Source organism: Pan troglodytes, chromosome 13 (genome assembly GCF_028858775.2).
Source record: "Pan troglodytes isolate AG18354 chromosome 13, NHGRI_mPanTro3-v2.0_pri, whole genome shotgun sequence".
Lineage (NCBI taxonomy): Eukaryota > Metazoa > Chordata > Mammalia > Primates > Hominidae > Pan > Pan troglodytes.
Window position 1 is genome coordinate 108,809,101 of NC_072411.2, and position 21,625 is coordinate 108,830,725.

Consider the following 21,625-nt stretch of genomic DNA (forward strand, 5'->3'; position numbering starts at 1 on the left):
ATTTTTTTATTATGGCCATTCTTGCAGGAGTAAGGTGGTATTGCATTGTGATTTTGATTTGCATCTCCCTGATCATTAGTGATGTTGAGCATCTTTTCATATGTTTGTTGGCCATTTGTATATCTTCTTTTGAGAATTGTCTATCCTTAGCCCACTTTTTGATGGGATTTTTTTTTCTTACTGATTTGTTTGAGTTCATTGTAGATTCTGGATATTATTTCTTTGTTAGATGCATAGATTATGAAGATTTTCTCCCATTCTTTGGGTTGTCTCTTTACTCTGCTGACTTTTCCTTTTGCCATGCAAAAGTTCTTTAGTTTAATTAGGTCCCAACTATTTATCTTTGTTTTTATTGCATTTCCTTTTGGGTTCTTGGTCATGAAATCTTTGCCTATAAGCCAATGTCTAGAAGGATTTTTCAATGTTTTCTTCTAGAATTTTTATAGTTTCAGGTCTTAGGTTTAAGTCCTTAATCCATCTTGAGTTGATTTTTCTTTAAGGTGAGAGATGAAGATCCAGTTTCATTCTCCTACATGTGGCTAGCCATTTATCCCAGCACCATTTATTGAAAAGGGTGTCCTTTTCCCCACTTTATGTTTTGTTTGCTTTATCAAAGATCAGTTGGCTGTAAGTATTTGGATTTATTTCTGGGTTCTATATGCCATTGGTCTATATGCCTATTTTTATACCAGTGCCATGCTGTTTTGGTGACTATGGCCTTACAGTATAGTTTGAAATCAGGTAATGCAACGCCTCCAGATTTGTTCTTTTGCTTAGTCTTGCTTTGGCTATGTGGGCTCTTTTTTGGTTCCATATTAGTTTTAGAATTGTTTTTGCTAATTCTGTGAAGAATGATGGTGGTATTCTGATGGGGATTGTGTTGAATTTGTAGATTGCTTTTGGCAGTATGCTTGTCTTCAAATATTGATTCTACCCATCTGTGAGCATGGGATGTATTTCCATTTGTTTGTGTCATCCATGATTTCTTTCAGCAGTGTTTTAGTATAGAGGTTTTTTGACCCTTTGTTAGGTATATTCCTAAGTATTTTTTTTTTTTTTTGCAGCTCTTGTAAAAGGGGTTGAGTTCTTGATTTGATTCTCTGATCGCTGTTGGTGTATAGAAGAGCTACTGATTTGTTTACATTAATCTTGTATCTGGAAACTTTGCTGAATTCTTTTATCAGTTCTAGGAGCTTTCTAGAGGAGTCCTTAGGGTTTTCAAGGTAAACAATCATATCATCAGCAAACAGTGACAGTCTGACTTCCTCTTTACCGACTTGGATGCCCTTTCTTTCTTTCTCTTGTCTGATTGCTCTGGCTAGGACTTTCAGTACTATGTTGAAGAAGAGTGGTGAGAGTGGGCATCCTTGTCTTGTTCCAGTTCTCAGAGGGAATGCTTTCAACTTTTCCCCATTCAGTATTATGCTGGCTGTGGGTTTGTCATAGATGGCTTTTATTACATTGAGGTATGTCCCTTGTATGCCGATTTTGCTGAGAGTTTTAATCATAAAGGGATGCTGGATTTTGTCAAATGCTTTTTCTGCACCTATTGAGATGATCATGTGATTTTTGTTTTTAATTCTGTTTATGTGGTGTATTGCATTTATTAGCTTGTGTATGTTAAACCATTCCTGCATCCCTGGTACGAAACCCACTTGATCATGGTGGATTATCTTTTTGATATGTTGTTGGATTCAGTTAGCTAGTATTTTGCTAAGGATTTTAGCATCTGTGTTCATCAAGGATATCGGTGTGTAGTTTTCTTTTTTGGTGATGTCCTTTCCTGGTTTTGGTATTAGGTTGATGCTGGCTTCATAGAATGAATTAGGGAGGATTCCTTCTTTCTCTATCTTGTGGAATAGTGTCAAAAGGATTGGTACCAATTCTTTGAATGTATGGTAGAATTCTGCTGTAAATCCATCTGGTCCTAGACCTTTTTTGGCTGGTAATTTTTAAATTATCATTTCAATCTCACTGCTTGTTATTGGTCTATTCAGGGTATCTAATTCTTTCTGATTTAAGCTAGGAGGGTTTTATTTTTCCAGGAATTTATCCATCCCTTCTAGATTTTCTAGTGTATGTGTGTAAAGGTGTTCATAGTAGCTTGAATGATCTTTTGATTTCAGTGGTGTCAGTTGTAATATCTCCTGTTTCATTTCTTAGTGAGGTTTTTTTGAATTTTCTCTCTTCTTTTCTTGGTTAATCTTGCTAATGGCCTATCAATTTTATTTATCTTTTCAAAGAACCAGCTTTTTGTTTCATTTATCTTATGTATTTTGTTGTTGTTGTTGTTGTTATTTCAATTTCATTTAGTTCTGCACTGATCTCGGCTGTTTTCTTTCTTCTGCTGGGTTTAGGTTTGGTTTGTTCTTGTTTGTCTAGTTCTTTGAGGTATGACCTCAGATTGTCTGTCTGTGCTCTTTCAGACCTTTTGATGTAGGCATTTAGGGCTATGAACTTTCCTTTGCTATATCCCAGAGGTTTTGATAGGTTGTGGCATCATTGTCATTCAGTTCAAAGAATGTTTTAATTTCCATCTTGGTTTTGTTTTTGACCCAATGCTCATTCAGCAGGTTATTTAATTTCCACATATTTGCATGGTTTTGAAGGTTCCTTTTGGAGTCAATTTCCAGTTTTATTCCACTGTGATCTGAGAGAGTGCTTGATGTAATTTCAGTTTTCTTAAATTTATTGAGGCTTGTTTTATGGCCTATCATATGGTCTATCTTGGAGAAAGTTCCATGCACTGTTGAATAGAACGTGTATTCTGCAGTTGTTGGATGAAATGTTCTGTATATATCTGTTAAGTCCATTTGTTCCAAGGTATGGTGTAAATCCATTGTTTCTTTGTTGACTTTCTGTCTTGATGACCTGTCTAGTGCTGTCAGTGGAGTATTGAAGTCCCCCACTATTATTGTGTTGCTGTCTATGTCCTTTCTCTTCCTTCCTTCCTTCCTTTCTTTTTTTTTGAGATGGAGTTTCGCTCTTGTTGCCCAGGCTGGAGTGCAGTGGTGCGATCTCGGCTCACTGCAACCTCTGCCTCCCAGGTTCAAGTGATTCTCCTGCCTCAGCCTCCCAAGTAGCTGGGATTACAGGCAGGTGCCACCATGCCTGGCTAATTTTTGTATTTTTAGTAGAGACAGAGTTTCACTATGTTGGTCAGGCTGGTCTCGAATTCCTGACCCCAGGTGATCCGCACGCCTTGGCCTCCCAAAGTGCTGGGATTACAGGTGTGAGCCACCACGCCTGGCCAACATTTCTTAGGTCATTAGTAATTGTTTGGTAAATGTGGGAGCTCCAGTGTTAGGTGCATATATGTTTAGGATTGTGATATTTTCCTGTTGGACAAGGCCTTTTACCATTATATACTGTCCCTCTTTGTCTCTTAGCCACTGTTGCTTTAAAGTTTGTTTTGTCTGATATAAGAATAGCTACTCCTGCTTGCTTTTGGTGTGCATTTGCTTGGAATGCCTTTTCCACCCCTTTACTTTAAGTTTATGTGAGTGTTTATGTGTCAGGTGAGTCTCCTGAAGGCAGCAGATGGTTGGTGAGTTCTTATCCATTCTGTGCTTCTGTATCTTTTAAGTGGAACATTTAGGCCATTACATTCAATGTTAGTGTTGAAATGTGAGGTACCATTGCTTTCATCATGCTCTTTGTTGCCTGTGTGCTTTGGTTTTGTTTTTTTGTTTTTGCTTTCTAACTTGTATTTTTGTTTTATAGATCCTGTGTGATTTATGCTTTAAAGAGGTTCTGTTTTGATGTGTTTCCAGGATTTGTTTCAAGATTTAGAGCTCCTTTTAGCAGTTCTCATAGTGGTGGCTTGGTAGTGGAAAATTCTCTCAGCATTTGTTTGTCTGAAAACGATTGTATCTTTCTTTCATATATGATGCTTACTTTTGCTGAATACAAAATTCTTGGCTAATAACTGTTTTGTTTGAGGAGGCTGAAGATAGGTCCCCAATCCCTTTTAGCTTGTAGAGTTTCTGCTGAGAAATCTGCTGTTAATATGATAGGTTTTCCTTTATAGTTTACCTGGTGCTTCTGTCTCACAGCTCTTAAGATTCTTTCCTTTGTCTTAACTCTGGATAACCTGATGACAATGTGCCTAGGTGATCTTTTTGCAATGAATTTCTCAGGTGTTCTTTGTGCTTCCTGTATTTGCATGTCTAGGTCTCTCACAAGGCCAGGGAAGTTTGCCTCGATTATTCCCTCGAATATGTTTTCCAAGCTTTTAGAATTCTCTTCCTCCGGCCAGGCACAGTGGCTCATGCTTGTAATCCCAGCACTTTGGGAGGCCAAGGCGGGCGGATCACGAGGTCAGGAGATCGAGACCATCCTGGCTGACGCGGTGAAACCCCGTCTCTACTAAAAATACAAAAAATTAGCCGGGCGTGGTAACGAGCGCCTATAGTCCCAGCTACTCAGGAGGCTGAGGCAGGAGAACGGCGTGAACCTGGGAGGCGGAGGTTGCAGTGAGCCGAGATAGTGCCACTGCACTCTGGCCTGGGCAAAAGAGCGAGACTCCGTCTCAAAAAAAAAAAAAAAGAATTCTCTTCTTCCTCGGGTACACCAATTATTCTTTGGTTTGATTGTTTAACATATCAAACCTTCTTGGAGGTTTTGTTCATATTTTCTTATTCTTTTTTCTTTTTCTTTGTTGGATGGGGTTAATTCGAAGACTTTGTCTTTGAACTCTTAATTTCTTTCTTCTACTTGTTCATTTCTATTGCTGAGACTTTCCAGAGCATTTCACATTTCTAAAAATGTGTCCAAAGTTTCCTGAATTTTTGATTGTTTTTTCTTTAAGTTACTATTTCCATGAATATTTCTCCCTTCTTCCATCATTTTTTGGATTTCCTTGCTTTTGGCTTTGCCTTTCTCTGGTCTCTCCCTGATTAGCTTAATAACTAACCTCCTGAAATTCTTTTTCAGGTAAATCAGGAATTTCTTCTTGGTTTGGATCCCTTGCTGGTGAACTAGTGTGTTTTTTTTGGGGGGTGTTGAAGAGCCTTGTTTTGTCATATTACCAGAGTTGGTTTTTTTGGTTCCTTCTCATTTGGGTAGGCTCTGTCAGAGGGAAGGTCTAGGGGTGAAGGCTGTTGTTCAGATTCTTTTGTCCCACGGGTGTTCCCTTGATGTAGTACTCTCCCCCTTTTCCTGTGGTATGGCTTCCTGTGAGCTGAACCACAGTGATTGTTGTCTCCCTTCTGTGTCTAGCCATCCAGTGAGTCTACCCGGCTCCAGGCTGGTACTGGGGGTTGTCTGCACAGAGTTCTGTGATGTGAACTGTCTGCGAGTCTCTCAGCTGTGGATACCAGTGCCTGTTCTGATGGAGGTGGCAGAGGGTGTAATGGACTCCATGAGGGTCCTTAGCTTTGGTGGTCTAATGATCTATTTTTGTGCTGGTTGGCCTCCTGCCACAAGGTCGTGCTTTCCAGAAAGCATCAGCTGTAGTAGTGTGGAGAGGGACCAGCAGTGGGCAGGGCCCTAGAACTCCCAAGATGGTATGCCCTTTGTCTTCCACTATAATCAGCTCTTCAGTTTGTGTGGGAGCTGGGTGAGGCCTGTGACTCCTGGCTTCCCCCACTTTCCTGACAACCTGCACGACTCAGCAGAGGCAGCCATAATCCTCCTAGGTAGAGACCTGGGAGTCTCACCCCCATCCCCCACAGCAACCACAGCAAGACCCGCCCAAGGAGAGTCTGAGCTCAGACACGCCTAGTCCTGTCCTTACCCGATGGTCCCAGCTTCAAGAAAAAAGGGCTTTAGTTCTTCCCCGGCCTGTGAAGTCTGCACACCCGATTGGTGCCCTCCCCCAAGTTATGGCCAGGAGGCTTCTCGCCCAGTTCAAATTGTTAAAAAGTTCCGCTAGAGAATTCCTTCTCCCTGTGGAGTTTTACCCCCTGCTCCTCTGGCCACCTTCCCGTTGGATCCCTATGGTGCTAGGCAGGAATGGGCTGCTTGGGGACCCAGTGAACTCTCAGGGCCTTTTTGTTGCTCCCTCTACCCCTGTATTTGGCTTGGCTCTCTAGCTTGACTCAGTTCCAGGTAAAGTCGGAAACTTTTCCTGCAAACAGACCTTCAGCTTCTCCAGCAGGGGTGTGTGTTCCCACTTCCACAATTGGGGCACTCACAGTATTTGGGTGTCTCCTGGGTCCTGCAGGAGCAGTCTGCTTCCTTCAGAGGGTCTGTAGGTCCTCTTGGGATTGCTGGTTTGTTCTTGCAGTCCATCTGGAGCTAAAATTCACAGTGCAGGCCTCCGCATGCTGCTCTGTCCGGAGCTGCAATCTAGTCCTGCCTCCTGTCCGCCATGATCCCGATCACTGGTTGCATTAGGTTAAGAGTGAGTGAATAATTAATGATAGTTGATTAATGAGATAATGATTGCATTTTGAGTGGCTCTGGATGGATTAAAGAAACCACAGGGATTTCTGCTCTTGTGTAGTTGTGTATTTCTGCTTTTTACTGCTGATCCCTTGAATACTCACCAGATTGAAAAGCTGTGGCGAATGAAACATTTATGAGAGTATGTTATTCTTTAGAAAGGTGTAGAACCAAAGCATTTGCCTTGGAATGTTTGTTAGGAAATTACTGCTTCTTAGGAATGCTAAATTAGTTCTGTTATCTTTCTGTGGTGAGCTTGATAAATGGCTCAATATGTGCAGCATAGAATAACATAGTCGTATCTGGTTATTGAGTCATTCATTTATTTTCTCTGTGAGCTCACAGTACTTGCACACCTGCCACATGCCTGGTGTTGTTGTAGGTACTAGGGCAGCAGTAAGGAACAAAACATAGAATCCTGCTTGCATGGAGCTCACATTATGATGGGGCAATAATGAACAAACAAGTAAGTAAAACTTATGAATTGTCAGTTGGTGATAAGTGCTTTGGAGAAGAAAAAAAAAACAAAGAAAAAAACTTGTAGACTTCTCTAAAAATAAATAAATAAATAAAAAGCCCTTAAAGCCCTTATCCTAAATTGGCACAGCCCCAGAGAGTGCCAGCATTGGAGGGGCTGCAGCTTTGAAGAGCATAGGTTCTATAAAGGCCTCTTTGGGATGATGATATTTGAGCAAAGCTCTAACAAAGGTGAGGGAATGAGCCATGCAGAAATCCGGAGCGACAACGGGAAAGCAAAGGCAAAGGCTGTGGGTGGCAGCATGACTGGCGTGTCCACGTGGAGTCACATCAGCCATGGGTGAACAGAAAATGATGTCACAGAGATGACGGGGTGAGAAAGTATAGGAGCAGATCATGTTGAGCTTGGAAGGTCATTGAGTAAGCTGGGAAACAGAAGATCGATGTGATTTGGTATTTACCTTTTTAAAGAGATCACTCTGATAGCAAGGTAAACTCTAAGGTGACTAGGATAGAAGCAAGGGACTCAGGTGGGAGGCTATTACAGTAATCCAGGTGAGAGGTGGTGGTGGCTTGGACAGGGTGTGAGCAGTGGAGGTGGAGAAAAGGGGTCAGATTGGAATTATATTTTGAAGATAGAACTAGCAGGATTTATGGACAGACTAGATGGAGGAAGAGTGAGAGAGGAGGGGAATAGAAGATGACTATGGCCTTTGGCTTGAACAATTGGAAGGATGGAACATCATTTACTGAGAAGGTGAAGACTGAGGGAGGACCTCAGTGCACGCTGCTGTTTCTTATTTATTTGCCATGCCTGCATATTTTTTTCTTTTTGTATTTGTTTTAAACTCTGTAGCAGGGCCTTTGACTTGATCTTTTTCCATTCTCTTAAATGTAGTCAATAAAATGTACAGAGAGTAACTTTGGGGGGAAATGAAGTATTTCTTTAAAAAATGATTTGATAAATAGACCTATAAAAAGAAATAACCATCACATCACAGACTGTTCTAGTAACATGTCTGCAGTTTGAAGAGGTCAGAACTATTAATATAATGGAGATATAGCACTTACTTTGTGTTGAAAGGCAGAGTATTTCTTCTGTTTCACTAAAGTAGCCTATAGGTAAAATGTCATGATGTCAAATGCAGATTTGACATTTTCAGAGAGCTGAGCAACTTCTTGTAAATTAGTTTCTTGAATGTGTCCGTTCTGTGTACCAAGCTGATTCATTTCCTTCATTGTCCATTTTAATCTCTTCTACTTTTAACTCTGTAGGCAAGTGAATGTGACTTGTTATTCTGGTCCATCTCACCTAAACAGAGGAAACATATAAAATGCATGCACTGTGTGGCCCTTACTTACTTATTTTACCAATAATAGGATAAATAATTTGAATTAATAACGTATTTAAGGAGTTGCATGTGTTTTTCTCAATGTTTCTAGTTACATATATCCACCATGCTTGCATTATATATAGTATGTACATTATCTGAAGGTACCTAGCATGCTGAATATTAACTAAAAAGATAATATTTTGCAGTGCCCACCAAATCTTCATAAGCAAGACGGATATGCATGCAATCAAAATCAGGTATGCTGGGCTATAAATTTTAAGTGTAATTTAAAAAGGATTCATTGGAAAGTTTTTTTTCCTTTTTTGATAAATATTAATATAACTTTGAAGGGAATTTTACTCAAGTAAATTATTATAGTGGGATTCTAATTTAGAGTTGCTTCATGTTATGCCAAATATTAAATATATTTACCTCTGGTGACAAATTGTCCAGATTAAGAGGAAAAAAAAAAAGAATGTAATGGCTGAAGAACTGGGAGTCTCATTTATTGAGTTGTGACCATCTTTCAGTAATTTCAGCCTGCCTGGTGTGTGAAAGAAAATATGACAATCTGTCATGAGTTTTTTTTCCCCTGAAGCCATATTATAACCTACAGGTGAGTATCATGATGTCAAATGCAGATTTGATGTTTCCTAACCATCCATACACAAAAGAAGCTAAAAATCATTTTGGTGTCTCTCACAGAAATGTACCAATTTTTGTTTGCTGTAAAATTTCAAATTGTAGATGTTTAGTTTACATTTAGAGAGCTGTACAATGAGTTCTGTTTAGAGTTTTAAATTTTTAACTGTTATTCTTGAGATGTTTGTGATCCTTACTGGTCACTATAAAAATATTAGGGTATGAAATGAAAAAACTTTATCCAAGTGAACCAGAAGGAGACATTGTAGTAAAAACGTTGGGGAAGACAAACTGACTCTGTGTGCCTCACATGTGTGCTCCTGTCCCCAGGGCCGCTGCTACAATGGCGAGTGCAAGACCAGAGACAACCAGTGTCAGTACATCTGGGGAACAAGTAGGTCGCATCTCCTTGCTTGGCGGTTACACATACCATTTTCTCTTAATAGTGTTCTTCTCTGCCAGTCTTGCTGAGAGAGATGCACAGCTTGGAGTGATGTTTTAAAAAAATCTAGAAAGGATGAGAATAAAGAGAACTGTGAATCTTAGTCACAAAAACTATAGAAAACAACTGCTTAAGTTGGGTACTTGTCAGAACTGAGCAGTGCCATTTAGTGGCTGTGGCTCTCAGAGAAGGGGTGTTGCATTCATTTGCAAAGATTGGGTTGAGTACAGTGTGATTATCCAGCCACTTGTGTGATTTATTTTGTACCTTGGTTTTAACATTTGACCCCCTTTTTTTCCATTAACACACACACAAGTTAGCTTTCTGGTTTTTACCGCAGGAAAATACCAGACTTATTTTTTAAGTTTTGTCATTTACTGTCTTACTTCAAAGTGAAGAGATGCATGTACTTCCTGAGATGCAGATAGGTACATGGCTGTGATTCTTAGTACATTCCGTAAAAGTTCATGTGCATATCCTCTTCCTGACATTTACAGTGCCTCTCCAATAATATCAGTTCATGAGGGCCAGACGGGGGGAAGAATGAGAAATGCGTCTGCCTTTCTAGCCAAGGCTGGGTTCACCCCAAAGGAAAAGAAAGCACACAGAATGAGAACAGGGCTCTGGCATGAGTGATTTTAGAGTTTGGCAAATATCGTTTATTTGACTGATTTACATTCAGTGCTTTAGTTTTGACAGAGAAAAGATAATAGACATATTTGTATTTTGAAAGGTTTAATTATCAAAACTCAGGTGCCAACATACAATCTCAATAGGCTACGACTTTATAATTATCTCCTAATATTGATATAAAACAAGATTAAGAATGTTAGTTTCCTGTGTGTCAGTCACTTCACCAATTCCTGCTGATAATCATTCGCACCTTCCATCCTCAAACTCACCAACAAGGATTGGAGAGAAATTTGTTTCTCAGGCTAAAAACAGTGTTGTTTTGGAGCTTTTTTGTATTAGCTTGCAAGAGCCAATTGTTAAATTTTCAGGAATTTTGCAAGCCCATGGATATTACATTGAGTGTGAAATCAGCCATGGAGAATTTATACCATGGAAACTTGCAAATGCTACAAATCAGGATGTTCTTTTTCCTTGTTCTGGAGAATCGGGTGTGAAACACTTACTGGCACACTACTGGTTATGGATAACAAAGAAAATGAAAATTAATTTTCTTCTCTTGCCTATCTCCAAAAGAGGCTGCAGGGTCTGACAAGTTCTGCTATGAAAAGCTGAATACAGAAGGCACTGAGAAGGGAAACTGCGGGAAGGATGGAGACCGGTGGATTCAGTGCAGCAAACAGTGAGTGGTCAGCTCTAAGGGCATAATCACTGGACTTGGAAGCCCTTCTTATGCAAGTGCAAAATGAGCACAAAATAAATGCTAATGATTTTTTTCCAAGTGTTCACCATTCCAAAATTTAAAGTATTTATTTTCAATAGGTATTATTATATCTAGAGGCAAATGGCTATAGATTAAACTGTTACTATGCTACAGATTCATGCCATTTCCACAAAATTCAGAAAATTTCTCAGGTGCCACATTTTACTTCATTTTTGTTCTGACGAGATACTTTGCCAGAGCATTACAAATTAATACTAGCTTTTAATTTTCTACTTTTACTAGAATATATGGCCTATGAGTGTAGTAGTATACATGTAGTTTAAATGCAAACTATATAGACCGTATATATTTTTGCGACCAATGTGAAATCTTACTGTTTTTTATCATTTCACAAGTGTAGTAACATTTGATTTAATCAGATATCTAATATCTACACCAGAGATTTTTTTTCCCTTCCAAAAAGCATCTAGTTAGTACATATTAAAGCCATCTTTACTCAGGAAATGAGATGCTTTCAGAGCACATTGATATTTCTTTCTCCCTTTCTTTTTTTTTTCGAGACTGAGTCTCGCTTTATCACCCAGGCTGGAGTACAGTGGCATGATCTCAGCTCACTGCGACCTCCACCTCCTGGGTTCAAATGATTCTCGTGCCTCAACCTCCTGAGTAGCTGGGATTACAGGCATCTGCCACCATGCCCGGCTACTTTTTGTATTTTTAGTAGAGATAGGGTTTCACCATGTTGGCCAGGCTGGTCTTGAACTCCTGGCCTCAAGTGATCCGCCCTCCTCAGCCTCTCAAAGTGCTGGGATTATGGGCGTGAGTCACCACATCCAGCCTGATATTTATTTGATTAGTTGAGGAAAGTTAGAATTCTCATTAATTAGGTTATTAAGGTTAATTGAATTACTGTGGAACAATGGAATCATTAAGGAATAGCCCAAACCTCTTTCCTTTTCCTTCTAAAGCAATGAAAATTCTCCTAATTTTGAAGCAGAGCAAGAATTTAAGGGAAGCTTTATTCTCAGTTAATGATCTCTGCTATATTTTACAAAACTTTGCATTTCCATTTAGTCTTTGATGATGGATGAGGCCACAGTAGGCAACAAATCTTTGACTATAATTTTTAAAAAATTAAACCAAAATAATAGAGAACAGAGCTTCTTATCTGATGTCTCATAAGTGAAGCACAGATGTTCCAAGGTGTTGATCCTCAGTCCTTGAGGTGTCAGGGGATAGGAGCAAGGGGAGCCTGAAGTAGTCAAAATCCATGGGATTGGACATCTTGAATTTGATTAGCTTTATTCATTCACTCCATGTCCTAGAGAATCTGATTATCTCTCTGTGTCTCATGACCTCAAAAAGTTTGAGAGGCATTGGATTAGATTATTGTAAAGGATAGCTTTTGAGTATCTGGTAATAGAATACCCAATCCCCAATAAGTTAAGGGAAATTAATGTGTTTGAAACTTGAAAAAATCATGAAATATATGACCAGACACGATGGCTTATGCCTGTAATCCCAGCACTTAGGGAGGCTGAGGCGAGTGGATCGCTTGAGTCCAGGAGTTCAAGACCAGTCTGGACAACATAGTGAGTCCTCATCTCTATTTTTTTTTTAAATTGTGAAATGTATAAACATAAAAATAAATAACAAGTAAATATACATTTTACCAAATAATTATGAAGTGAACTCCCATGTCACTCCTACATGGGTCAAGAAATGAAACATTGCAGCATCCCAGAAATAGTGCAGATACCTTCATCCTGACTTTTGTGGCAGTCACTTTCTTGCTTTTCTTTAGAGTTTTACTGCCTGTTTTCATCCCTAATGCTTCATGTATTATTTTGTATTTTGCTTCTCAAGTCCAGAATTTTAAGAGTTTTCTGTGGTGTGTATAGCTGTCTGTTGTTCATTTTTATTATTTATTTGTTTCACTTTTATAAATGCACAAATGAATTAATATACTATACTTTAGTTCTCCATTCTGTGTTGATGAACATTTAGATTGTTTTCATTTTTTGGCTGTTAGGAACCATGCTGCTATGAATATTCTTGTATATGTAACCTAGTGCACATTTGTACCTCTTTCTGTAAGGCCTGTACATAAGTAGAAAATTTGCTAAGTCATAGGGGATCTTATCATTGTTACCAAATAATGTCAGACTGTTTTCTAAAATGGCTGAACTAGTAAATTCTACCATCAGTATTATGTATATAAGAATTTTATTGTACCATATTTCACCAACACTTGGTATTATCAGACTTTTTGCTTTTATCTGTTCTGGTGGGTGTGACCTGCTATATTAGCATGGTTTTAATTTGCATTTCCCCAGATTACAAGTGGAATTTAGCACATTTTTGTACATTTGTTGGACATGGATTTCCTTTTTTTGTGATGTGCCACTTCAATTCTTTGCCCATTTTTTGGGAGTCATTGTTTATTTAACAGATAGACTGGAGGTAGAGGTCCTCATGGTGCATGAATTTAACAAGGTCACCAAAGACCCAGATAATTTCTGCCCCTCCATCCTGTAACCCTTAGCATGTTGACTTTTTGTCCTTATGCTTTGTGAACTCATGATTGTAAAGTGGATACAAAAGCTACACATTCAAAGGTAGGAAGTAGGGATAGGAGCAAAAGGTCTTCTCCCTGTCAGTCTCTAACCTTTTATCCAGAAAACAAAATCCTCCCAGCCACTCCCTAGCCAGCTTCTCCTCACATCTTCACAACCCAGGGGCCACTTTTAACTCTAGGAAGACGAGAAGGGGGAATGGATAGGAAAGTGGGCGTCGAGAATGGGAGTACCAAGAATAGATGAGACAGCAGTCATGATCCACCTTTCAGGGCTGGGCACTTTGCTGTTCCAAACAAAACTGATCCTCTTAGCAAAGAAGGAGGAGGTTATCACCTACCAATGATATATGATCAAATGTTTTTGTTTAGAAAGAAAGATAATATTTTAAAAATTTGAATCAATGTGGACCGAATCGTTTTGATTTTTTGAGCTTGATTCCTCCTGTCTGGTCTGTTTGTTTTCTTTACACATGTTCAGTGATGTGTTCTGTGGATTCTTACTCTGTACCAATCTTACTCGAGCTCCACGTATTGGTCAACTTCAGGGTGAGATCATTCCAACTTCCTTCTACCATCAAGGCCGGGTGATTGACTGCAGGTAACATATTAAATATTAGAAGACCTAATAAGCCATGAGAATTACAAATTTCACAAAATGAAATTTCAAAAAAATCAGAAATCAAAGATTTTTCTAGTTTTTACAAGAGGAAAGTTAATTTAGATTTTATTATCACCTTTCATATTGACAATCACTTAAAAAGAAACAAAGTTGTATATTGACTTGCAGCTTACATTTGCTCAAAATTATACTAGTTAGTAGTAATATGGCCTTCTTTGTCATCATAATTTTAAGAGTAGAATTATGGTGTTCATTCTAACCCATTATTAAAGTTTTAAGCATTAGAGTATGCCACTATTTTGAACACTGTGTGTGTATTTATTTTGTGACTGAAAAGAAAAACAATTTAAGCTATAGTTTATGAAGTGTATGTCTGGTTTGGAAGATGGCTTAACAAGTACCTAATCACATATAGAAAATATTTATTAAAATAGTATGTATACCTATAAGCAAACATTTGATATCCAGTTGTCTGTGAGTACAAGGCATGTAGATATGAGGCTTATTTTTGTTTAGCCAGGGAGTCATATTATATTCCAAATAGGTATTGTTCCCTTCAAAGTAGTTATAATTCGAAGATACTGTTCTCTTACTCAATGGTATTGTTGTTGCTCAAAACACTTTTGGCCTTCCCCCTGCAGAATTGCCTTCAGCGTCTGCAAACTTTTAGTATCCTTAGAGTACCATATCTTCACCTTAAGTGAGGTAATATAAGATTTGGGATTATCCAAAAGTAATTTTAGTAAATTCATTGGGTACTAAATTGGCTAATGCTGTCTTGGTCAAATGGTTACTTTTTTTTTTTCTTGCTTTTAAATGGCTCTGAAGACAATTCTAACAGGGTCTTAGTAAGATCCCTCCTGGAATAAATTTGTAGTCTCTAAAGCTAGTTACTTTGACGTATACAAGCTTTATTTGAATGTGTGTTTTCATGCCTTTAGATAAAATAGCCTTGTTAAATTATATTGTTGTATATACTAAACTAGCATATTTGTTAAATATTCAGCAAGATATTCTATTAGTGACTATAGCATTATCATTCAAATTCAAATTATACCTAACTTTGAAATTTTAGAAGTAAGCACTAAAACACATGAAATAATCTTATGAAACCACTGTCATATATGTGGTCTGTCATTGACTGAAATTTTTTACACAATGGTAAGTACTTGCCTATCTAAACGTATCTAAACATAGAAAAGTCATACTGCCCCTTTTCTATGTTTAGATACGTTTAGATAGGCAAGTACTTACCATTGTGTTATAATTGCCCACAGTATGCAGTACAGTAATATGCTATACAGAAGTGTAGCCCAGGAGCAATAGACTAGACCATCTAGCAGTGTAGGTGTATAGTAGGCTATACCATCCAAGTTTGTGTAAGCTCATTCTATGACATTTGCACAAAGACAAAATTGACTAATGACACAATTCTTAGAATGTTATCCCCATCATTAAGCTAGGCATGTCTGTAAATATCAATAGAAAATAACTGATTTGTTTATGTTTTTCAATTATGGATAATCAGATCTTCTGAAGTAAGAATAATACTTTTCAAAATATTTTTCATTTGCTGTTTTTGTTCATCATCTGCTTTTTTCTACCATGCTACATCTGAAAGCCTTGGAGAGCTAATGATATATTTGCTTCTTTTGTTCTCATATAGATACTTCTCTCCTTTAGTCTTAATGTTGGGTCTTGAAAACACGTGAAGATTTAGAATATACTTTGTGCAAATGACATTTTTCTTGTTGATGTGTACTGTAATAATGATAATGAAGAGTGTTTCTTTTTCATGCTCTTTTATTAAGGAAAGGTAGGGAAAGGGGAAGAAGAAGAGGAGTAAGAAAATGCTAGGAGAAATCCACATCCACTGACAGCCTCATCGGTTTTGTGAAGAGCAAGCCTCATTCATGTTGATGTTCTAAGTGTGGTGCAAATAGTTATATGGATATCTTTCTTGTTTTAGTGGTGCTCATGTAGTTTTAGATGATGATACGGATGTGGGCTATGTAGAAGATGGAACGCCATGTGGCCCGTCTATGATGTGTTTAGATCGGAAGTGCCTACAAATTCAAGCCCTAAATATGAGCAGCTGTCCACTCGATTCCAAGGGTAAAGTCTGTTCGGGCCATGGGGTAAGTAGGTATCAATGTGACAGCTGGAACCTTCATGGTCTGGCATGGTCACAGTGACTGGACTTTAATTTCAGCCATTCTCCTAGCCAACATGGTGAAACACCATCTCTACTAAAAATGCAAAAAATAGCTGGGCGTGGTGGTGGGCACCTGTAGTCCCAGCTACTCAGGAGGCTTTGGCAGAAGAATCGCTTGAACCCAGGAGGCAGAGGTTGCAGTGAGCCGAGATCGAGCCACTGCACTCCAGCCTGGCGACAGAGCGAGACTCCATCTCAACAACAACAACAACAAAAAAGGCCAAATTCAGCCTTGTTAATCACAATCATGGTATTAGAATATTTCAGATTAAAAAGCTTCCTTGTTTGATTTTATCATCTCTGAATGTATTTCTCAGGGAGATAAGGGTTTAAACACTCCTGTCTCTAGTTTGCTCATCGTTATTTATTTCCTCTAGATTACAGTTCCATTCCAGCATGCTGGTGGGTCCCTGGAGAAACAGGGAGGAGACAGAGATCACTCTGGGGTCCTCAGCTTGGCTGACTGAGAAAAGAGGGTTACCAAGGACTAGGGGTGTGGGGGTGTGGTGGGGGGGAATCCTTGTTGGGCAGGGAAAGTGCCACCAAGTGAGTTTGGTGTTGGACGTGGTAACGGTGAGGTCATACAAGGCACTGGTGATTTATGTCTCCTGGCCTTTTATCTCCAGCAGTGCTTTTGAGCCCACTGTCTATTAATTTATTGAAGTAAGTGTATATGTTTTTAAAGTGTGTTCCTAGAAAAAGCTACTTCTGAACAAAGTAGAAAAAAGTATCTTATCAGACATTTGTATACTTAAGTAATATCATGATTCAGTTTAAGAATAACATGAATAATTCAATTTAAGAATAATAATAAATAATAAGATAAATAATTGAAGAATTTCTTCCTTTTACTCTTTTTCTTTAATTAATGGGAAAAAATGTTACACAGTTTGATCTATGCATTATTACCTTGTGTCTAGTGATCAAGACCATGGGAAACTTGAAAAAGAAATTCCAAATAGCTTTTAAAGCTTCCTCCCTGCCCCTGTGTCTCTTTTACATTTATCACTATTATTCTACAAAATACAGTGAAAATGCCATATCTGTTCCTTTTTCTTCACAGGTGTGTAGTAATGAAGCCACCTGCATTTGTGATTTCACCTGGGCAGGGACAGATTGCAGTATCCGGGATCCAGTTAGGAACCTTCACCCCCCCAAGGATGAAGGACCCAAGGGTTTGTGTGATTTTGGTTTCAATTCATGGAATACTGAATTCGTTGACACTGTTCCAATGCACCAGTATAACATTCTGATTGACTTAAGAGGAGACACATAAGAATATCTGTTTTTGCCTTTAAAGTATATAATTTATGTTACTGCCAAATTAAGGATTCTGATATATCATATTTTTAAAATGTGTTTGAATTACTTCTTAGTCTAGAACTGAGATTGGGAAGAAGTAAATATACACATTTTCTTTAATACAGTATTCTTTTTCTCTTTAAACCTTATTCTCTTTCTGTAGTCACAAATTATTTTGCAGTTTGTCTAAGCTATGCCATTTTTCTAATAGATCAAATCTTTTTGGCTGACATGAGGCTCTGGTTACTTTTCAATGTTGGAATCTCTCCAGAAGGAAGTTGTCACCTTACAAGCTCTTTTTGAACATTCTTTTGACTAGGAAGGAGTTGGAATTCTTCATAGAACTTTCATTCTTCAAAGAAAATGTGAGAGATCTGGACCCTTGTTTTAATCAGTCATTAAGAGGAGAGAAATTAGAATTTTGGGATTAGAAAGAGACTCGGGGGCCACCTAGGACCACTCTCTATTTTCGCAGATGAGAAGGCCCAGACCCTGAGGTCAGGTCACTTACTGTAGTCACCCAGGTAGTGAGAGACAAGGCCGGGATCAGGACCTAAGTCCTAAGTGCCTGATCTCAGACTCTTGTTCTCTTCCCATCCATTATATCATCTTTTTTTTTTTTTTTTTTTTTTTTTTTTTGAGACAGGATCTTGCTCTGTCACCCAGGTAAGAGTGTAGTGGCACAATCATGGCTCACTGAAGCCTCAAACTGCAAGGCCCAAGAATCCTGCCACCATGCCTGGCTAATTTTTTATTTTTTGTAGAGACAAGATGTCACTATGTTGTCCAGGCTGGTCTTGAACTCCTGGCCTCAAGTGATCCTCCCGCCTTGGCCTCTCAAAGTTCTGGGATTATAGGTGTGAACCACTGCGCCCGCCCCTCTTACATCATCTTTTTTTTTTTTTTTTTTTTTTTTGAGACAGAGTCTGACTCTGTCGACCAGGCTGGAGTGCAGCGGTGTGATCTTGGCTCATCGTAACCTCTGCTGCCTGGGTTCAAGAGATTCTCCTGCCTCAGCCTCCTGAGTAGCTGGGATTACAGGCACCTGCCACTGCGCCTGGCTAATTTTTGTATTTTTAGTGGAGATGGGGTTTCACCATCTTGGCCAGGCTGGTCTTGAACTCATGACCTCATAATCCACCCACCTTGGCTGGGATTACAGGTGTGAGCTACCGCGCCCGGCCTCTTACATCATCTTATAATGTAGTCTGTGTTATCAGGAGTATGGTAATCATTTTTCATTATTCTCCCAATTCTCAACCCCTCATACAATTTTCAAAGATCTAGAAAACCCATCAGTCACAAACAGGCCTACTACAGCATCTGTTACATTGTACCTAAGAAACCAAGGAAATACTAGAACCAGTTTTTATATACAGGGATGACATTGTACATCAGCTTCTTTATCATGGTACTGCTAACAGTTTTTTTGTAACTGCCGTGCTTTTCTCTGACAGGTAGGAAAATGCATATAGGATTAGTACCGTTTAGATCAGCTTAGTTTTGGATGAAAGTTTATTGAAACTCTCTGAACTTCAGTATAGTTTATATGGGAAAAGATGATTTCAGATGCAGATGAAGCTCTGTAGTCCTCAATTCCTGAAGAGATTTAGGCTGATTCAGGCGCATGTGAATTGTTCAGTAATAGTGGGTGTGTTAAAACACATTTTATGCATTTGCTTAATATGCCCATGATATTAAAATTCTGTAAGAATCATAATCACACCCTCACAGTCTATTTCTGTTCTCCTTCTTCTGTTTCTAAAAGGGAACGTATTCCACTTTTACACTTAGTCTTTTGTTACTTTAAAACTAGAACAAAAAATTCTTGGATCCACCTTCTGAAGTTAGATTTAGAGAAGATTTAAGCTCTAACAAGAGAAGCCAAGGTTCATTCTTTCCAAATTTTCTCTCCACAGTGTGTCTGTGATTTTTTTTTTTTTAAGATCTAGATGCTATTTCCTCAAGTGATGTATAAAGATGCCTCAACGGATGAGCAGAGCTAAATTTACTTAGACTCTGCCTTTTTTTCTTTAAGTAGAGTAGGGGGTTATTAATTGTCTGGTTCTATAATATCTATTCCCTGTTCCTTCACCCACCCATGCCTAAAAATCTTTGGAGGCATTAAGTAAAGAAAGTCACATTCTAGAGAAAGAGTACTCACAGCTGCCTTTTGTTTTGTTTTGCTTTACTCTCTCCATTTAATGTGGTAGTATCCCACACTACCTTTAAAAAAAAATAACTTTTTTGATCCTTCAAGTAATACATACTTATTGTAGAAAAATTTGAAAATACGGAAAATATTAAAACTCAGAGGTGCTCAAGATAAGCCTTATTGGGCCTGGCTCAGTGGTTCGCGCCTGTAATCCCAAGACTTTGGGAGGCCTAGGGCAGGTGGATCATCTGAGGTCAGGAGTTCGAGACCAGCCTGGCCAACATAGTGAAACCCCATCTCTACTAAAAATACAAAAATTAGCCAGACACGATGGCACATGCCTATAATCCCAGCTACTTGGGAGGCTGAGGCACGAGAATTGCTTGAACCCAGGAGACAGAGGTTGCAGTGAGCCAAGATCGTGCCACTGTACTCTAGCCTGGGTGATAGAGTGAGACACTGAGCCCCCTACTCATCCCCCAAAAAAGAGGCCAGGCACGGTGGCTTACACCTGTTATCCCAGCACTTTGGGAGGCCCAGGCAGGCGGATCACCTGGGGTCAGGAGTTTGAGACCAGCCTGGCCAACATGGTGAAACCCCATCTCTACTAAAAATACAAAAATTAGCCGGGCATGGTGGTGCGTGCCTGTAGTACCAGATACTGGGGAGGCTGAGGTAGGAGAATCGCTTGAACCCGGGAGGTGGAGGTTACAGTGAGCCGAGATCGTGCCATTGTATTCCAGCCTGGGTAACAGAGCGAGATTCCATCTCAAAAAAAAAAAAAAAAAAAGAGATAAGCATTCTGGTATGCTTCTTTCCTGTTGCATTTTTCTTTTTTCATTTTTAATGAAGACAATGGAGTCATTGCAAAGTTATCTATTGGTTCTAAAATTATTAAAAACCTTATGAATCTCTAATAATTTTGATTAAATTGAAAATGTCATTAAATGAAATAAATGACCTAGTTATTTTTATAAATATTTACATTTCCAGAAAATTCAAGCAATTTTAGTACAAGTAAATAATAGCTTTTATCTGTAATAGCTATCTATATCTTTTTAACCTCTATTTAAAAAATCTATTAATATACTGGTAAAACAGAAACTAAAAAATTTTAAAACTTTGTTGTAGATTTTATTATTTTGTTTTTGATTGTCAGGTTAAAAGAAGATTCCAAGTGAGAAATTATGTGCTTTTCTTTTTATTCAGTTAGCAAATATTTATTGACTGTCTACTATTTAAAAGATAGCGTATGCTTGGCACACAGACACTCCATAAATATTACACTCTTCTCTTTTGAAATATGCAAAGGAAATGAGATGGTGCATGCTAGTGCCACTTTTCAGTTTATCCATATTCATTTGTTTTGTTGCCTTGCCGAAGAGTAATAGGTAATGGACTCAAGTTATTAAAACAATCAGTGTTTTACTGACTGTAGGCTCAGCAGTGTGTGAGACACTAAGATTTTTCTCAAAAAATGCATGTTGTGGCCGGGCACGGTGGCTCACGCCTGTAATCCCAGCACTTTGGGAGGCCAAGGCGGGCGGATCACAAGGTCAGGAGATCGAGACCATCCTGGCTAACACAGTGAAGCCTCGTCTCTACTAAAAATACAAAAAAATTAGTTGGGCGTGGTGGCAGGCACCTGTAGTCCCAGCTACTCGGGAGGCTGAGGCAGGAGAATGGCGTGAACCCGGGAGGCAGAGCTTGCAGTGAGCTGAGATCGCGACACTGCACTCCAACCTGGGCAACAGAGTGAGACACTGTCTCAGGAAAAAAAACCAAAAACTGCATGTTGTATCATTTTTCTCACGATCCAACTGGTTTGGTTGGCACCTGCCTGATTGAGCACAGTGTTTGGGCCCTCCCCAAATGCTTGCCATTTATAATGGGCACCACCCACAGTGGCCAATCATATGCATAGATGAAGGTTTTCTGTATAGGTGCAGTAAGAGTATTAAAAATACTTAGTTTTATTTAATTTCAATGTGCTTCCATTATATAGAGAAAAAAATTCAAGAAACATAATGAAAATATGGCCTTCTTAAAAATCATGAACATGGGCATAAAAGATAAATTGTACCCAACTGCCCTTTGGATTAAGACCAAATTAGTAAAAA

The 21,625-nt window shown here is 38.8% G+C and overlaps 1 protein-coding gene across 3 annotated transcripts in view; it reads left to right on the plus strand.

Moving 5' to 3' along the window:
- Positions 1-21,625, plus strand: part of ADAM23 (ADAM metallopeptidase domain 23) — a 177,591-nt gene that overhangs the window by 135,453 nt on the left and 20,513 nt on the right. For all 3 annotated transcript variants that reach the window (XM_009444104.5, XM_516049.8, XM_009444105.5), the window contains exons 19-24: positions 8,405-8,455; positions 9,171-9,234; positions 10,489-10,594; positions 13,693-13,812; positions 15,803-15,971; positions 17,112-17,223. In XM_009444104.5, the coding sequence (XP_009442379.1) occupies positions 8,405-8,455; positions 9,171-9,234; positions 10,489-10,594; positions 13,693-13,812; positions 15,803-15,971; positions 17,112-17,223 (622 nt within the window). The remainder of the gene's footprint in view (positions 1-8,404; positions 8,456-9,170; positions 9,235-10,488; positions 10,595-13,692; positions 13,813-15,802; positions 15,972-17,111; positions 17,224-21,625) is intronic.